The following is a 19,482-nucleotide window of genomic DNA, read 5'->3' as shown; positions in this document are numbered from 1 at the left end:
ATAACTACACTCGCGGGTGGCGCCACTACCGGTCAAAATATCAGCGACAAGTTCAACGGGGAAAAGTCAGACCGAAACATACGGAGTTTAAACATATCATTTTACCTTTTCTCAGTTAATTGCGCTTTTGGAAAATTTGCTGTACAGTGGAATCAATTATGCTGTATAAAAGCACTTAATTGTGTTATTCTCCCACAGGTCTGGAACTGCCCACTGATGCTGTGAGCAGTCAGTTACGCCTGGACTCAGTTAGGTTTTGAGAGATAAACCTGTAGCAGACACAGGATGTTCTGTTGTAGACGATAAGGTCGTTACTTGCAAAACATGAACTAAGGGCTTTACTTGTAACATGTACACAATATGACGAACTCAGAAGATTGGCAAAACAAAATGTAGAATGTGCAAAATGGTTCCATATTTAGTATTAGAAGAAGATTGTACACAGCATCGAGTGGCTCATGTTCTGGGTGGAGTGACAAAGATATAAGTAACTGTTCAGAGGGGGGGGCAGAGGGGGGCATTGCCCCCCCAAATTGTGTCTTTGCCCCCCCAAGCACAATGCAAGCAACGGCTTTTTTTATTATCTCTGAACCAATCACAAAAATGCATTTTGCTTTACAGCGTGAAGATATTTCCTTGCTTATTCCTGATTGGCTCTTTGAGTCATATAAAAATCGGCAGACCGCCCCAAAACGGTTCAGTTCGGCAGTATATGTTCTGTTAGTGTGAGTGAAAGACAGGTATACTGGTAAACACTCTTCTGAGTTTAAACTGACTTCCACATGGTAATATTTGCTTAACTGTGGTTTTTCGTTGCTTTAATGTTACTCACCTCTTACATAGGTGTTGCTTAAATTATTTTATTAGCCGTTAGCGGTTAGGCTAACTTGGTTCTCCTAAACCTGCGCGAACGGCGGAAGCGTTTAAATACTTGCCGCGCAGTGTTGTCCGAAACGATATGTGGTAATAAAAAACAGGGGAATGAACATTTACCTGACGAATTTTAATGTTGCTTTTTCAGATTTGAAAAGTGCTGGAATTTAGGCTAAAGTACTTGAAAATGTTGAAATTGTAACTACTTCGTTTCACGACAAATATCTGTCTGAATGAACAGTTCTCTTGTCTTAGGTTAACAAATACGAGCCTCTTGTAATTCCAGGACGAAACATGAGAGAACGTGAAGACGTTAAGATTGGGCGTTTTGAAAGTGTGTTTAAAAAAGAGAATTATTTTGAGTATATGTATAAATATTTAACTTAATTAAGTTTAACGTGCTGAGAAATATTGAACTGGACCTTTAAAGTGAGGTACAAGTGCTTAAATTCCACCTTGTATAGGTGTATGAACCCGGCAAACATGACATTGTTCATTGCGCTGAGGCGCGGCGCGCGCGAAGTTACAAAATTCGAGAGGTGCACGACAGCGCGCGAGGCTGCTCTTTCCCCCGTGCAAGCCGTCGCGGCTCACGGTTTAAACCACATATGTCAAAGTCAAAGCCCGCGAGCCAGATCCGGCCCGCGAATTGATTATCTATGGCCCCCTGGATGATATTGAATTACTATTAGAACCGGCCCGCAGGCCACAGCCGCCCGATGGTGTTTTGTACGCACAAACACTACATTCCCCACAATGCAACGGTAGCCCGCGAAGTCACTGCAGCGCGAAGCGTCGCGAGGGTCCGCGCGGCGAAAATGACGTAATCGCAGTGGCTCCGCCAGCGCAATGAACAAAGTCATGTCTGCAGGGTTCATACACCTTTATAAGGTGGAATTCAAGCACTTGTACGTCACTTTAGAGGTCCATTTCAATATTTTCCAGCACGTTAAACTTAAATATGTTAAATATTTATACATATACTCGAAATAATTCGCTTTTTATTCACATTATTTAATGGTTGTTTATTTTCCCCAATCTTAACGTCTTCACGTTCTCTCATGTTTCGTCCTGGAATTACAAGAGGCTCGTATTTGTTAACGTGATACAGGAGAACTGTTCAGTCAGACAGATATTTGTTGTGAAACGAAGTAGTTACAATTTAAAACATTTTCAAGTACTTTAGCCTAAATTGCAGCACTTTTCAAACCTGCAACACAAAGCAACATTAAAATTCGGAGTCGCGCACTATGGTCACTCGCGAAAGTATAAACCTAAATCAGCAGTCAGAGCAGACATCAACGTTCAGCTATCCCCCTTCTCAAAAATGACTAAACGTAAGGTGGACACTGAGAACGGGTTTCAAGCCAGGTGGGAGGCAGAGTACATGTTCACGGAGGTAAAAGGTAAACCTGTGTGTCTTCTGTGTGTCTTCATGTGATTTTTCTTTGAAGGAAGTTTGCTTTTATCTGTTTGCCTGTTGAAAAATGTTTTCACTTGAAATTACTGACAGATCCATAAGAAAATAGTGCTTTATTCATTTAAACATTAAATAATATACACTGTGTTAGGTCTTGGTTCAATAGGCTATGTGCAATCATTTCAATATGTTTTAATAAACATTGAACCAGTCCGGCCCTCGGCTTGTAGCAAATTTGTTTTTTTGGCCCTCTGTGTTTTTGACTTTGACATCCCTGATTTAAACGATTCCTCGCCATCACAGCCAGTATTGTTATACTGTGCATAAATACCGCATTGTACCAGTACGTTTCATAACATCAATAAAAACTTCAATACTTTACCAGATTTTTTACCATTAAAGTGCAGTAGATAGATTTCTTATTTTATATACTTTCATATTTTTTTCTTTTTCAAAATAGAAATGTGACGAATACTCCCTTTTATAACAGAATTTGTATTCTTTTGTTTTCTTTATATTTTAATTTCCCAGTAATATAAATATTCTCACTCATTCCTATTTCCATGTTTGAATATTCTCAGTCTGTGTATAGGTACATTTGTCAGCCTTTCAAGAAATAGAGTTGTTCTATTAGTAATGAAATGAAATACAATTAGATAATCTTTGTTCTCCATTTACATAATCAACATGTATTTTTTAATCATTGTGTTTTAAGTTCGAAAATGTGCATTTTTATTTCTTTACCTAATACATCACTTTAAGCCAGTATCAATAGTCATCATTCATGCACAAATCAAGCCTTGAATATATTTCTGGCTTCATAAACATGACTATCAACATGCCCCCTCATTATGTTTTACTGCCCCCCCAAGCAAAGCAGTCCAGAACCGGGGCTGGTTCAGACTTAGTTTTCAGATCTTACTACCTGCTAGGGGAGCACACTGCGCTGTGCAGTAAGATCTCATATATTTGGTTAGGTAGGAGCTTTGGAGATTTTATGAATGAGTCCGATTGATTTCCTCTCCACATCAACAAACAAGTTTGTAGCACTTCAACAGTTTATACCAAACGACTATCTTTGTTTTGCAGAACGTTGGGAAACTGCTAATAAAATAGAGACTTTAATAGTAAACTTTAATAAACAAATACATAAAAAAAAAGATTGAGAAAGACTTAACATTTAAATTAACATTTAATTTCATCTTCAAGTTTCCACTAATAAATCTGCTTCAAGTGCTATGTTCTTTGTAATATCTTGATGCTACAAAATACACTGGGTAGTCTGGATTATGAAGGCAGTAGGATCTTCTTTAAAACTTCAGTCTTCGCTGAAGAGAACCTGAAAATATAAAGAACAGCATGACTAACAGGCCTGCTTTTATTAGTGTAACTGTGTGTGTGTGTGTGTGTGTGTGTGTGTGTGTGTGTGTTACCTCTGTTGTTTGGCGTCTTGCTGCGGCGGCGGGGGAGACTGATGTCAAAGCGAGAGGACGGTGCGGGAGTCTTCAGCACCTCCTCCAGCTTGGACTGATCCTCACTGTCCTGCAGAGAGAGAGAGAGAGAGAGAGAGAGAGAGAGAGAAAGGGAGAGTGAAAGGGAGAGAGAAAAAAGAGATAAAGGGAGAGAGATTTTCTTTCTTTTCACACACACACACACACACACACACACACACACACTGCCTTGTGGGGTCTTCTGCATTTAATCTATTTAGCCGCTTTGTTCAGTTTTGTTAATTGTTACAAAAAGACAAAATATCTCACACGCCTCCTTCTCACCTGACTTGGACCTTGTGGAGTCTGGCCTTTGCCACTGGGAGTGGAGATGTCTCGCCTTCTCTCCTCCTTCTTCTCTCGTTCTTTTTCTCGCTCTTGCTCCCTCTCTCTCTGCTGGAAGATGGCTTGGCGGGTGGCTCTGTACTCCAGAGCGAAGTCACTCACGGTCTTGCAGAACGCACCTGCACCCGTGTCCCTCACCATGGAGCGTGAGTAGCCCAGATACAACAGGAATGAGTGAAACCTCAGAGAGAGAGAGAGATAGAGAGAGAGAGTGAGAGAGGTATTATTACACTTAAATACAATTTATTAATAATAAAAACTGTTAATATTATTGTGACTAATAATAGATATGATTAGACATTTTCTCCCTTTATATTATCAGTGCTTTGATAATATTATACTGCATGCTCTCTTGAACTGCACTGAATTGAATTGAGAGTGAGTGCTGTCTTGCACATTCCACTGGGCACAGTTTATGCTTGCACTACAAACACTTAACTATGTATGTTTTTCTTTTTTTGGTTTTGATGAGTCATCTTAATTCCAATTGATTTGTTGCCTGTTTACCCCACTATCAACTGGGATCTAGTGATGGTGAATTCTTGCACTAGCTACCTGTTGATGACCCTTCGATGGACGGCACGGAGCACCTTCAGCCTGTCTTCACACTCTTTCAGGAAGTGTGGTAGCCTCTGGCGGAGGGACCCCTCAGTCCCCCTTCTCCTTTCTTCCCCTTCTCCTCCTCTTGTGCCTCCTCCATTCCTCCCCTCGCCATTCTTCTCCAGCAGATGAAGCTGCTCCCATGATGTTTTGCAGAGGGCCTCCAGCTGTGAGAAGTTAACCTGAACCTGCGAGTAGTCACACTGGCAAAGCGAAGGATTCTGATTAATGGTTCTAAGGAGTGCTGTTTGTTCCTGCTAAGGCTGTACATCTGGCGGACATGATTAGATGTTTTTTGGACGTTACTCCAGGTAAGTTTCTGCTATATGCCATAAATGTAAATATGTAAAAAGATTATTTGGCATTCCACTACCACCAAAGATGCTTTCATACTTTATATGCAAAATCATACCTTCACTACAAAGATAAATTAGGATATTTTCATGCATTTCTTTGACATATTTTTTTATTCACCAATTTTTCTCCTAATGTATTGAAAATCATTAATTAATAATGAAATCTTTCCCCAACACTAAAGTATTGATGTTGTAATCTGTAAATATGAAGCACAATGCCATGCCCTCTTTTGAGAAACACAGCAGTGATGAACAGTCAATGTGTTTTTGTGCTTTAAAGCATCTACTCCCACATGCAGAAGACACACAAATTACCTTACTGGCGCGGGTGACGGCGGTGATGTCTGAGTACAGGTCTGAGGATTGTGGGTAAAGCTGGAGCAATAACACGCCCACGTGGTACAGAAGGGGCTGTCGGCTGTGTGTGTCCCGCACCTGAGAGAGCTTCCCCAGGTAACTCAGCTCAAAGCCTCGAGCCTGACGACATGGAACACACAAGCACAAGCAGTTAAAGACTCTGAAGGCTTTTGTTGAGTATTATTTTACACAAAGGACAACTATTTCAGAAAACTATAAAAAAAACTCACCTTGCATCCATTTAGAAAGTTCCCAATTGCAAGCACTGTTGCAAGAATGCATCGGAACGTCTGATTGGATGCTAGCTGTTCCATCGCAAGTTTCAAATGAAAGAGAGGCTCTGCAATTTCCTGTTTGTTCAAGCAAATCAAAACAAACACTTGCTAAGGAGCAAAATTTAGCAGATTAACATTCTATATTTTAGACTTTAGACATTCTTAGATCTGTTTCAACTGTTTGTAAGAAAGTATTTAAATTACAGCAACATATAATAAAAAAATAATAATGATCAAATCAAAATTGGGAGAGGCAGCAGACATGTTTGCCTTATTGTGCCATAAATGTAGACCTGTGCCAACTAGAAACATGAACAATGTAGGCTATATTATATTTATTAGCAAAATACAATATTAAAAAGCACATATATAAATATGTTTCCTTCTCACCCTCTCCAGCATGTCATAGTCCAGTACAAAGGCCCAAAGTTCAAGCCTGGGCTTCAAGTAAGTGATATTGCCCAGGATGAGGAGGCACTGCTCAGCAGGGGCTAAACCAGAGCGTGGGGATTGAGCCTTGGCCTCCTTAATCATGCTGAGCTCCTCTTCAGAGGGGACCAAATGCTGAAGCCTCTACATGAAAATATGTGGAGATACAATATAAATGTTGCCATCCTCCAAAATGTTGTCCACTTGTTAAATGTGCTTTACAGTGGCATTCAGCAGCATGCCAGCGTTTGCTAACTTGTCAACATTTGCGAAATAAATGGCACATTCTTAGCTATTAACTTCCTGTCTTTGCATCTAGTAAAATGGTAAAATTTTAATCTAGTAAAAGTTCTGCTGGTTGTAATGATAGATGTAATTAGTTAATATAAAGAATAATGAGATAAATGTTTTCCCACCACCAGTAGGTGGCAGCAGTGGTAGAGTGGTAGAGCAACAGAGAGTGCACGAAATCATGTGCAGCTTGCACATTAAAAAAAATAAATGGTTACATTCATAACCATCGGTTCTCGTTAATGTACTAATATCACACTGGTGACTAAAGAAGCTCTTGTAATTGTAGAGGTGGGCTTCAGACAGAGAGGACAGTAAACGCACCTGCACATCTTCTCTGTCCAGTACTGTGGAGTCCATGCTGATTATGGCTGGTGGGAGCAGGTGTGGAGGAGGCAGGCTGCTCAGGGCAATAGTAATGATGTTACTACGCTTCACACCCAGCACAGACACACATGGCTGCTTCTGCTACAGGAAAAAGAGGTGCCCGACAGTCACAGGGTAATTGTCAGGTAGCCTGTAATACCATGGGACCAATTATTGTGGCTATACCGCTGCCATACACCTCTGATTCTATTTGTAAGAAGTGAAATGGAGCTACTGCTAAAAATGAATATGACTTTTAACTTTTCTTACAGCACAGACTTTGAACAGAATTGGGGAGATAGGGTGTGCAGTGATTGATCTTACCCGTTTTCCAGCCATTAGTCCACAGAGGGCCTTGTTGCTGCTGCTTTTAGTCTCAAATAAATACTCCAGTCTGTTGGTGTCTAGACTTACTGGTTCCAAACCTGCCCAAATAGACTGTGGACCAAAGCGACTTACTCTAGGCAAGGGCTGCAAACTCGACAGCTCCCTCCAGTGGAGCTTCAATGTTCGATGGCCTGACTCTGGAGGCATTGGACTTGCTGGAAGAAGGGGCGGAGCCAAAGGTGGGACAGGTGGAGGTGTTGGAGGATCCGTCTTCTGTCCTTTGTTTTGATTCGATATTGAACTGCTTTGGGAAAGTTCATCATCAATTTCCAGGTCAAGGTCCTCTTCATCCCAGAGGTCTGAAAAGTCTAGAGTGTTGAGCCGAAGATGGGGGGTGTGGTTTTTGAAGGAAGCCCAGGATTGATTGAGAGGGGAGAATTCTGATTGTTTCATTGGCTCTTCTTGGCAAGGTTTTTCAAGCATGAAAGAAGTCACAACTCCTTTTGTTCTAATTCGTTAACCATTAGTATGACACAGTCCTAAACATCCGGCTCCTCAACTTTACAAAGTCCTTTCAACTTGCTACAGTTCTTTCAGCATAACAACAGTCATCAACAGCCTGCAGATAATACCCCATTGAGGTCTTCAAGACCATCACTTTTGCAGTTTTCAGATCCTGCTTATCCAAAAGCTTCAAGCCTAACTTTAGCTCAATGCAATGATTAAATTGTGTTCTGCTTCTCTTTGCAAACCAAGTTTAACTATGTTCACATAGTTCTAATTTCAGTCCCAGTAGAAAGATCCAAAGCCACAACAATATTCAATCTTGGTCCGACCATGGCGTTCCAAACAAATGGCTCTTCCTCTGAATGTGCCAGCTTGCTCTGACAACAATGTTATTAGTTCTATAGTCGTTTTACAATACCTTTAATAAAAGCTTTCCTTGATCACCATCTTCCATGTCCTTTCTGAAAGGTTCTCCAGACTGCTTCTTGACTTGTCAAGTTCTTCATGGTCACTGGCTTAAATCTCAGTTACCAGGGTCTGTGAGAGGGAAGGGACTCTGGGACTCCCACTCTAAAGTATGTGGCTAACATTTTGAATAGCCGTTGAAGCCACCAGTGTGTACGTATATCAGTCTGTGTTTATTTCAGCTGCACCCTTTTCCTTAATTTCCTTATCACACCAACATCTCCTGTTTATATGGCTGCCTAAGTATAAACAACTGCGCTATCTCACTCAGTTGATCTCCGCCTTCTCACTGACCACCCATACCAGGATGCCTTCTGTCTCTCTCTTTTGAAAGACATGTTTGAACATCCACATTTGCAATTAAATATATATCATTCTTTCATCACTTTTTAATGGGAAGGTCATAGTACGGTCACAGATCTTACCAAAATATGTGCAAAAATATCTGTGGTATTTGTTGCTTGATATTCAACACTGACATGAAATAGATACACTGAAACAATTGAATAATTAATAGAGTCAAATAATCCATCCAATGGAAGAGACTGTTTGCAGTCTGTCTTGTTTTAATGCTCTCATATGTTTCCTAATTTAATTACTAACTAAACAAAATGCATACTTGCTAACTTCAATGCACACTTATTTGCAAGTTGTTGTGCATGTCTCACAATATGAGACTGTTGTGCATGTCTCACAATATGAGACTGTTGTGCATGTCTCACAATATGAGACTGTTGTGCATGTATCACAATGTGAGGTTGTTGTGCATGTATCACAATGTGAGCTTGTTGTGCATGTATCACAATGTGAGCTTGTTGTGCATGTCTCACAATGTGAGCTTGTTGTGCATGTCTCACAATAAGAGACATGTTTAAAGTTCCCTTGGGTACTGAAGCTTTACAACACCCATTACATTCTAGCAGACATGCTGGTCTGTTCTCTCTCACATGTGGCCGTGTCTAAATTAGGTGCAATGATATGTAGTTTACGTGTTCCCTATGAAGGCACACTTATGTATACATAAGTGTGACTATGCAATGTAGGCTTGTAAAAAGCCCATCTGTTGTGTGAAATTACCCTAATATATGGTTTATGGCAATTCCAAAGAGCACTGTTTAACCATATGCCCATATGGTGCACTATGTAACCATATGGCCTGACTCAGTAGCTTGACAATATGCATCTCTTGCACAAGCAAATTAAGTAACTAAATGTAAACAAAGACATAACCAATATTTGTTACTTACAGTATATATGATTCATAAATATAATAATTTAAAAGACTTAGAAAAAATACTAAACATGATTAATCACACTTCTTTTGAAATTGTAGGTTGACTACATGCTGTAATTTTTTTCCATCTGCGCTGCAAAGCAGGCAGTTTTCAATTGGCTGTACTTGTTTGCGTTCACTTGTAAACCCAGGGGAGGTGATAGGAATCGCTTGTTTGGATCTGCCCAGTAATTATGTATGATCATGTCTAATTAGCTAGGGGCTCCGGTAGATGGATAGCCCATCATCTGTTAGAGCCAGAGGTCAAAGGGAAGGTATTAAAGCTGCAGTCAGTAAGACTGAGAAGAGAGTGGGTTTAGCTTGAAAATTCAAATGAGTACAACTACCAGGCCCCTCCCCTTCCTTCTCCACTGCATGCCAGCCCTGACTCTAAAGCCTTCTCCACATAGGAGTCTGCTTGTGAAAGTTTATGTTTATGTCAACAAACATGCAGAAATAAAGTACTGTACTGCAATATGTATCCATATATCTTTCTAATTGCTTACATGTCTGTTTCATTCAGTGAGACAACTGGTACACACACACACACACACACACACACACACACACACACACACACACTATATTGACAAACATTTACCTTCCTTGACTCACATATGAGCTTAAGTGATATCTCATTCCTAATCCATAGGGTTCAATATGACATTGGTCCACCGTTTGCAGCTAGAACAGCTTTGACTCTTCTGGGAAGTCTGTCCACAAGGTTTAGGAGTGTTTATGGGGATTTTAACCATTCTTCCAGAAGCACATTTGTGAGATCATATACTGATGTTGGAAGAGAAGGCCTGGCTCTCAGTGTCCACTCTAATTCATCCCAAATGTGTTCTATCAGGTTGAGGTCATGACTCTGTGCAGACCAGTCAAGTTCATCCACACCAAACTCTGCCATCCATGTCTTTATGAACCTTACTTTGTGCACTGGTGCACAGTTATTTTGGAAGAGGAAGGGGCCAGCTCCAAAACTATTCACACAAAGATGTGATCATGGAATTGTCCAACGGTCTTGGTATGCTGAAGCATTCAGAGTTCCTTTCACTGGAAATAAGGGGCCAAGAACAGCTCCTGAAAAACAAAAATAATCCCCCCACCGCCGAACTTTACACTTGGCTCAATGCAGTCAGACAATTACCGTTCTCCTGGCAACCCCCAAACCCAGACTCGTCGTTCACCACTCCAAAGAACACGCCTCCACTGCTCTAAAGTCCAGTGGCGGCATGCTTTTCACCACTGCATCCAAGACTTTGCACTTGCACTTGGTTTCTGAAGGCCACATGAAGTTTGAATGTCTGTAGTGATTGACTATGCAGAAAGTTGGTCACCTCTTTGCACTATGTCCGTCAGGTTACGTGGCCTGCCTCTTCATGGCTGAATTGCTGTCGTTCCCAAACACTTTCATTTTCTTATAATACAGCTGACAGTTGACTGGAATATTTAGGAGTAAGGACATTTCACGACTGGATTTGTTGCACAGGTGGCAAAAGTGAGTGAGCTAGAATGAAGACAATATTTACGGCATTTGGCAGATGCCCTTATCCAGAGCGACTTACATTTTTTATATACAAGTGAGCAATTGAGGGTTAAGGGCCTTGCTCAGGGGCACCTCAGTCATGGCCTCAGGTCTGGGAATCGAACCCCTGACCCTCCGGTCACAAGACCAGTTCCCTAACCACCAGGCCATGACTGCCCTGTATACTGCCCAATATAAAGCTCATGTGTTAGCTTTCTGTTACTATCTCTTATGTTAACGGGTCAGTTTTGACCCGTCACTTAAATCAGCCATTAGATACTTTAAAACAAATGATTTATTATCCATTTTGTTTCTTACCTCTTGGTTACGTTGTTAGAGTTCTTTATCCATGACAGAATTGATTTTAATATGTTTGTTGTGGCCCCTGGACCTTTCTACTGACAGCATACGCAACAGTATACACAACTCTAAACTGATTTGGCCTCTCATTGGTTTGTGAAAAAGGCAAAGACAGAAGCCCCTAACTGGAGATCAAATGGTTGGAGGAAGAGTTGCTGTGGGATGTTGGTATATAGTGGGTTTAGGATTTCAGTTTTGGCAATTATGATAATTTTCTATTTATACCTGTGTTGAAACTAACCCTAACAACAGAAATTTCATAATTTTAACAAGAGCATTTTTAAATTTAGTAAACATTTTTTATTAAATTTTATTTAAATACAAGTTCCTGACGAAGTCAAAAAGTCTTGCAATAAACACATTTATGCAGTACTTTCATGCATGTAAAACCTACAAACGAGTTGGTCGCAGGTTTAAAAGAAACACTCAACAACAAAACTGTACAAGACTGTTCATATAACTTTAAGTAATATTTATTTTTAATATAAAACGATTACAGAAAATGCAAAAAAATTAGTTATAACACCAATTCTTCAGGTGGGTAATGTCCACCACTACACACGTAGACATGCCCCTATTGATGGTGGTGTTGCATACAGTGTAATGCCTACTCGCTTTTCCCATATAGTGTACGGCTTGACTGAACACGTGTTCACGAGCAGTGATTGATACTAATGATGGGATTTTCGGCTCTATTTTGAGATGCGGCTCTAATGGCTCTTCTTAATGTGGAGAGCCGGCTCTTTCGGCTCCCAAACGGCTCCCCATATATATTTTTACATTATTAATTATTTAATAGCTTAAACCTAATTTTACAACATTTTGTTTTATTATTGACATTGTTAAGCACTTGTGATGAGTAAAAATGCTGCATAACAATGCTTTATAAATAAAACTTTTAACTTTTATAACCAATTATTAAATTGTCACAAAATAGCACCAAAATAGAACGCAATACAGCTTGGCAAACTGTCTGCCTGTTTCCACAAAAAAAAGTGGAGATAACCTTTTTTCTCAGTGTTTTCCCACCACATTATTAACTGAAAGCTGCGTGTGATTGGTCAGATACGCGGGCAGTGGAGACATTTTTTGCAGTGTTCTCCGAAACGATATGTGGTAGTATAAAAGAAACACCCTTTAAAAACAGGGGAATGAACATTTACCTGACGAATTTTAATGGTGCATTGTGTTCCAGGTTTGAAAAGTGCTAAAGTAGGCTAAAGTAGCTACTTGAAAATGCTTGAAAATGTAACTGTATTTCGTTTCACAAAAAAAATAGCCTAACTATCTGACTGAATCGATGTGATAAAAAAGCGAATTATTTCGAATCATTTCGAGTATATGTATAAATATTTAACTTAATGAAGTTTAAGGAGCTGGGAAATATTGAAATGGACCTTGAAAGTGACGTACAAGTGCTCGACTTCCACCTTGTAAAGGTGTATGAACCCTGGCTGCATACATAACTTTGTTCATTGCGCTGGCAGACAGCGAGGCACCGAAGGACAAATAAAAACGACGTTGGAAAGAAACTGGCACTGTGGCACTTACAGAGCACAAGCGCAACGACAGGGAGGTGGAGAGACAGCGAGATACTGAATGAAAATAACGGCTCCCATTGTGGAGCCGGTTCTAATTGTTCAATTCAAAGAGCTGGCACTTAGAGCCGGATCGTTCGCGAACGACACATCACTAATTGATACGACTAGACTCCTCCTGCTCTGATTGGTGGTTTGGATACAGGTGGATTCTTGAAAATGGCACCGGTGGTCTAGGTGGAGCCCCTGAGTTTTAGCAAATGTGAGCAAGTTATTTTTACACAGGTTACGTACTGATGCTTTAAACGTGCCCCGTCTCACCATTTTACTACAGAGGGCTGTGCCACAAAAGACACAGCCATCTAATCCGTTTTGCTGCATTAGGCCTATATCCTATCCTACATGGACGTAATTTTGATTTCATAGGTGGGGGGGGGGACACAAATTTTGTTGACGGGGGGGGGGGGGGGGGTGTTGAACGTAAAGTGTTAACGGAGTGGTCGTTTTCTGCATGGTCCTAGCGATAGATTCGTCGCTATTTAAATATTTGTTTTTTTACCGTTAAAAAGTGGGGGGACATGGCTTCGTCGCTATTTAAATATTTGGTTTTAACTGTAAAAACTGGGGGGGGGGGGGGGGGGGACCAAAACTGGACACCCCCCCCCCCCCAAATTACGTCCGTGCTATCCTATCATATCATATGCACTCTACATATTGTATCTGATGCTTTCGATAAATAAGTGAAACATCTGTTGTGACATATTTTCAATTTTCAATACGAGTCCTTTCTGAGTCAATGTTCCTTCTTTTAGACATACATTTAGGTTATTTATGTTTTTTTCAATTTAGCGAAATCTGCTTAAATCGAGACTGCACGCTATTCGAGATGGTAGCTTCATGCGACACCACCAACAGGACAGCGACAGTTTCTGCATTTACTGCGACGGTCATTTGCGTAACATACGTAATTTGCGGCTTGCTTTACGCCTGCACCACTGCGTGCTTCACTGATTGGTTATATAGCCCGTCCATATGAATTTCCCGCCCCAACGCCGTGCACAATTCCGTTCCCTGTTTTGGGAATTGTATTTCTGGCATGCGCGCTCTCGATGTGGTCTTTGGCACTGGACGTGTGGCGCGCACTGTAGCTGACACCGTCGCCGACTACAATGTCAAACACTTTAGGGGCATCGCCAGCTTCCGTTTTCATGCCTACCACAGAAGATCCGTCGTGATATTTTGTTCTTACTGTTTCCACTGATTCTCAAGTGATATTTTGCGGCATAGACTAAAGTGATGACATCTTCACAATAAGGTAGGGTATGAGTAAACCTGACGGTTAAGTTCAAATTAAGAAAGGCGCTGATGACATTTCAGTAGAGTACTGTTGAACGAGTTTTCTTGCTTTACACTTCGCCTCTACGTATAATCATGTTATTTTGAATTTAATTGCGTAACCGAGTGTTTATACACGCACTTTCTTTGACTACGCTATTTGGGTAGGCAGAATTAGTCGAATTGTTACACTCACTCTACGATTTAGCTAAGATTTATGAAAAATGATCAATATCAAAAAAGTAGTCACGCATTGGCGATCCGAGCGTCCGCATTACGTAATATGCGCGCAGAGCAGCTGTTAAGATAATGCGTGGGGACAGAGTTGAACCCATCGCTGGATCGGTGGCACTTCCTCTGCGTAAGATTTATTCACGATATATGAAAACTTAAATATCTTGCTTTATTTAACAGTATCACATACTCAGGATTAGAGTTTCAAACAAAAAGTTAGGAGTTCTTCTCAACTTAAATGTTTACTCAAGCCAAATCATAGCTTGGCATTCCTGTCAGTGCTACAATATTTAAAGTATAACCATTTTTATGTTATTGAACCTATGATTCTATGTTAAAGCAAGACAGAGATGAAGGTGACGCAGCGAAGAGATTCAAACGGGCTGTTCACTGAAAACTCCGACAATGATTGTGAGGTACAGAGGTGTGTGTGGGTGTGTGTGGGTGTGCGTGGCTGTGTGTAGGTGTGTGTAGGTATGTGTGAGTGTCCTATTGATCGAGACAGGAGGTAGAGTAACTGGATGTGTCGGCGCGTGATGTGTCAGTTGGCGATGGCCTCACGGCTGTCAGTAGATCACTGTTTTTCTGCCTCTGTCTCAACAGGTTGAAGTGAGTGCAGGATTTAGGGAGCCTGAGGGTTTGTCTTTGTGTGAGAAAGTGCCATGCACCAGTGACTGCAAACAACACCCACAAGCAGTGAGTCTTTCTCTTGCAACACTTGCTCCTAACAACAAATCCAAAACCAGTACATCAACAAGGCACCACCAGCGCCACACAATATTAATCAACAGTGTCCTGTTCCAGATACTATCCACATACTTATAATTGCCTATTGTAAACTACCAGGCATAAACAGTTCAAATAAAATGCTGCAAGGTGTCAGTGTTTCTGTTTCAGCATCACATGTGATGTACTGGTACGGTGGAATTCTCATTCTAATCACCAGTACACCTGGGTGCCCCCACTTTACAGTGTACATGAGCATTTAGAGAAATTGGGAAACATCAAAGTAAATTTGTATAAAACAAAATATATAAAGAGCATTTTATCATTATTATCATTTTTATTTAGTAGTAGCAGGAGTGGTAGTGTAATATCATTTGTAAACTCATCTAATTTTGAAGTTTTTAAGCCAAATTCATAAAAACTTGGCACACGTTTAAATTGCTTTTGCTTTTAGGACTGATCGCTTGTACAGTATTTGTGCATCGGCCAAAACAGTTTTCACTCATATAATTAAACTGCTCAGAGCAGACCTTATCAAACCTGGTCACAAATCTCTGTCTCCTTTATTAGTTATCATAAAAACTGTTACATCACATCACATACAAAGTCTTGTGAAAAAAATCTAACACTTTTGTAGTGCTCCGTTTCATGGGCACTAAGACAATACTTGTTAATTGTTTTAAATGCTTCAATGGTGACCAGACATGAATTCCATGCAAGTCAGAATTCTTTACTTGAAGTTCGAGGTGACTTTGGCTTGCCTTTATTTGTCACTCTCACAGGAAAACAGCCTGAAGTGTCATGAATGTGTGAAAAACAGAACCATAATCACCAGATACTCCGAAGGCTATGGCACAGAGGTAGGTAGGTGTATGCCTGTGAGAAAGAAACTTTTATTTTGGAGCAGATCTACGTAAGAATTGGAGTGTTTGGTGGCTGGTGTCTGTGACTCATGTTGCAGGAGGAATGCGTTCAGTCAGATGCTCAAGGACAGAGCGATGCAGACGCAGATATAGAGGACACAGACAGCAGGTATCTCACAAACACACAATAGGCTTGTTGAAACCCCAGATGACTGCACAGTGCATACAGGATCTCAAACTGACTTAGACATTCTTATGCAGTAATGAAATACTAAGCTTCCTTAGCACAAGTGATCGCTTTTTTTCATCTGCAGGCAAGATTCTTCTGATGTTCTCCTCTCCCTTCTATACCGTCCGTGTGATGTAGCCAGGCTGCGTGTGCTGAGAGAGTTCATTGACAATAACAATGACCGAGTATTTTTGACCATTTTGACATTTTAAGAGCTTTGACCAAACCATGTCTATTGATCTTTGACTTTTATTGTATTATTACTAGTGCTGTCAATTCCAGGTGCCGCGATTAAAAGTCCTCACCAGGATTTTGCTCAGGCTTCCTGGATTGTGTTGATTCCACTAATTTTACCTGGATTGCTAATTAGAAAATCTAGCAAGCTTGAGCAAAATCCTGGTGAGGACTTTTAATCGTGGCACCTGGGATTGACAGCACTAATTATTACACATTTAGTCTGAACTTATGAAATCAATATTGCAAAGCACAAAAAGATCTGTGTAGTTCCACCTTGAAAGTCAAAGAGGTCATTTTGACTATATGTATTATGACCCACACCATCTCTATAGCAACCACTTTACCCGTGAGCCCAGCATGTTGGCTGTTACCTTAGCACTGCAGTTGATATTTACCTGAGAGAACATTCTTGGTAAAAACCGACCAAGAACTTAACGAATAAAATGATATCAAAATAATAAATCAACAACAACCAAATAAAACAACAGAATATGCAAAAATAAACTAACAAGATAAAATACAATAATGCTAATTCTGTGACGAGCATCGTGTTAAGAAAATGAGGTTAAAAAGATCAAGATAATGAGAAGCAATCAAGATGGAGAGAGTCCATTGTTCACTCACTGCAATACCTTGCAAAGAGAGAACAGAGTTGACAGTTTTTGTATAGCCTATAAACACAGTAATGAGTCTATAATGTATGACAGGTGCTGATGGATTTCATTGGGAGGTACCAGGGAGGAGCAAAAGCAGAAGAAGCTAGCGGCTGAGGCCACACATCATACATGATGACATTGTATTTTTAAGCTCTTTTATCTGAATGTGAATGCTTCATTTCGCAGATACTGACAGCACAAAAATGACTTCTCATAGACTTTTTCTCAGCATAGTTTTTGCTTCAAGAAAAGGTGATTTACAACTGTAAGCATAAAAACAGTTTAGCTGTATCATGTCATCATGTTATTTTATGGAAGTATTTTAATATACATAAGATAAGATAAGATACGATTTATTGATCCCACGAATGGGAAATTCAGTATGCCCAAAACACACATGCCCAAAACATAAAATTCAAGTCCTGGTTCAGACTATGTGTAGCTCAACAAGTTGTGTAATATCTCCAGATTATTTGGTTTTCTACACCAAGTACGACTTTATTTATAGCAGTAGCTCCCTTAGATACAGGATCAACTTCCAAAAATGTGACATTTTACCCTCAGATAAAAATATGTCTGACGATTAGGTAGAAATGGTTCCACATGACGAGGAGGAATATTTATGTGAACTGGAGTACACCAATAACTAGTAGATGAGCACTCAGACCATTTGACAGAGAATGCACAGTGCACACAGTTTTCAGTCCCACATTTTATACATTTGACTATATTTCGAATTTAACAGCTCATCCAGCTCACTGTTTTCTACACACAATACTCCACAATGACAAAGCAAGAATTGGTGTTTGGAATTTAATTGACATAAGCATTCAAATCCTTTGTTATGTCATACACAGTTGAGGTGATGGTGAATGTCAGATTGGAAACTAAGCCATAAGGTCAAGAAAATAGCTGGTAGACCCATAAGACAGGGTTTTGGCAAGGCACAGATCAGTTAACTGAATATTTCTGTAGCACTAAAACTGTCCAAGAGCATTTTAACATGAGTCATTCTGAAATGGGAGATGTTTGGAACCACCAACAGTCTTCATAGGTCGGTATGCCCAGCCAAACCAAGAAATTGGGAATGAAGGTCTTTGGTCAGACATCTGCAATGCTGGACTTTAACATACCAAGAACCCAATGAACCCAATGATCATTATGAATGAGACTTAGGGCGTACTCACACTAGGCTCTGTGATCCGGGCCCGGGCACGGTTGCCTGCCGAAGCACGGTTCGTTTGGCTAGTGTGAGCGCTCCAACCGTGCCCAGGCCCGGATCAGTTAACCGTGCTCGGGCCCGCTTGAAGAGGTGGGCCAGGGCACGATTCATGTGGACTCGGGCACGGTTCGCTTCTAGTGTGAGCGCTATCCGTGCCCGGGCCCGCTTGGTGCCTCGTGTGATTGGTTCATTTCGCTGGAACTCGAACATGACGTCAGTGATGCGATGCTCACGTTAAACAGTCATAGCGGCAAAGCGATTAGCAGACAATCGTTGTGTTAAATTATCGATAAATCTGTGCTTGCACCGTGTTTCTGCACTCCCAAAACGACTCCAAAAATACAATAAAAAGAGAATTGTGAACTCCATAGTTTTGTGCGAGCGCGCATTTTTCCAAATAAAGCGGCGTTGTGATGACGTAAGCGTGCTCGGGCCGGGTTGCTGAAGCCAGTGTGAGTGCAGGCCAGAGGGGGAGTGGGGAGGGGGGATAACCGGGCCCCAGCACGGAACGAGCAAACCGTGCCTAGTGTGAGTACGCCCTCAGAGTTTCTTTTTGGAAGGACAACTATCAGTGCAGGACAGAAGGCAGGATTCTGCTAATCAGGTCTTTGGGTAGACTGACAAGATGGAAGAAAGTATTCACTAAAAAGTACAGTAGAACCTGCTTGGAATTTAAAATATTCCAAAATCCAAATATTGGTTTAAGATGTATCAGTCTTATTTTTTGTTTGTGTGCTTGTTGTCATATTGCCATTTCATAATCTCAATCATAATTTTTTTTCATAATCTTACAATAATGAACTGGCACCTTTCGTAATACACATATGTCATATATTCTGATAGCAGAGGATTCATGTAAAGCATCCCATTGGTCCAGATTGCAGGTTGTGGGCTCCCTTCAGCGAATCAGCTCGCGTAAGCGAAAGCGTCAGCGAATAGCGCGGCAGGACACCACTGAGAGTGAAGATGACGGAGGGCGGAGTCAGACGACACACCGCTGGAGTCTGAGGCTGAGTCCCAATCGTGCACACAACAGAACCATCCTAGAGGTGCTCAGCTACCTGTTTTTACACTCACATTCAGCGCAGATGTTACATCTAGCCAGACACAACACATTACACCTTTAGGTTTCAGTCTCGAAAGTAATCTGGCACAGTTACTGACCAAAGTGGTATCTGCA

The 19,482-nt window shown here is 40.8% G+C and overlaps 2 protein-coding genes across 11 annotated transcripts in view; one reads left to right on the top strand and one right to left on the bottom strand.

Annotated features, from left to right (window-relative positions):
• Positions 1-3,431: 3,431 nt before the first annotated feature.
• LOC143518919 (FH1/FH2 domain-containing protein 1) lies at positions 3,432-8,246 on the bottom strand. The gene is made up of 9 exons (XM_077011813.1): positions 7,127-8,246; positions 6,761-6,904; positions 6,107-6,289; positions 5,672-5,791; positions 5,400-5,561; positions 4,684-4,931; positions 4,069-4,309; positions 3,727-3,835; positions 3,432-3,632 (listed from the first exon to the last, which is right to left on the bottom strand). Exons 1-9 carry the CDS (start codon positions 7,610-7,612, stop codon positions 3,604-3,606), a joined length of 1,722 nt encoding a protein of 573 aa, XP_076867928.1. The 5' UTR covers positions 7,613-8,246; the 3' UTR covers positions 3,432-3,603.
• LOC143518868 (kelch-like protein 33) overlaps positions 3,432-19,482 on the top strand; it is a 27,539-nt gene continuing 11,488 nt past the window's right edge. Inside the window, exons 1-6 of one of the 10 annotated variants that reach the window (XM_077011744.1) lie at positions 3,432-5,039; positions 5,365-5,537; positions 14,710-14,785; positions 14,973-15,065; positions 15,878-16,127; positions 19,180-19,351. The gene's annotated coding sequence lies outside the window, so the exon portion shown is untranslated. The other 9 variants (XM_077011772.1, XM_077011730.1, XM_077011725.1 and 6 more) reach the window with 9 other exon arrangements.

The sequence above is a fragment of the Brachyhypopomus gauderio genome, chromosome 1 (genome assembly GCF_052324685.1).
Source record: "Brachyhypopomus gauderio isolate BG-103 chromosome 1, BGAUD_0.2, whole genome shotgun sequence".
Lineage (NCBI taxonomy): Eukaryota > Metazoa > Chordata > Actinopteri > Gymnotiformes > Hypopomidae > Brachyhypopomus > Brachyhypopomus gauderio.
Note: the sequence above shows the minus strand (reverse complement) of the source record. Positions and strands in the feature narration are given on the sequence as shown.

Coding starts and splice junctions, on each gene's coding strand:
- LOC143518919 (XM_077011813.1), bottom strand. CDS start 7,612: ATGCTTGAAAAACCTTGCCAAGAAGAGCCAATGAAACAATCAGAATTC. Junction 4,932..5,399: donor CCGTCACCCGCGCCAGTAAG/GTAATTTGTGTG, acceptor TCGCTTTGCCAG/TGTGACTACTCGCAGGTTCA. Junction 4,310..4,683: donor CATCGAAGGGTCATCAACAG/GTAGCTAGTGCA, acceptor TCTCTCTCTGAG/GTTTCACTCATTCCTGTTGT.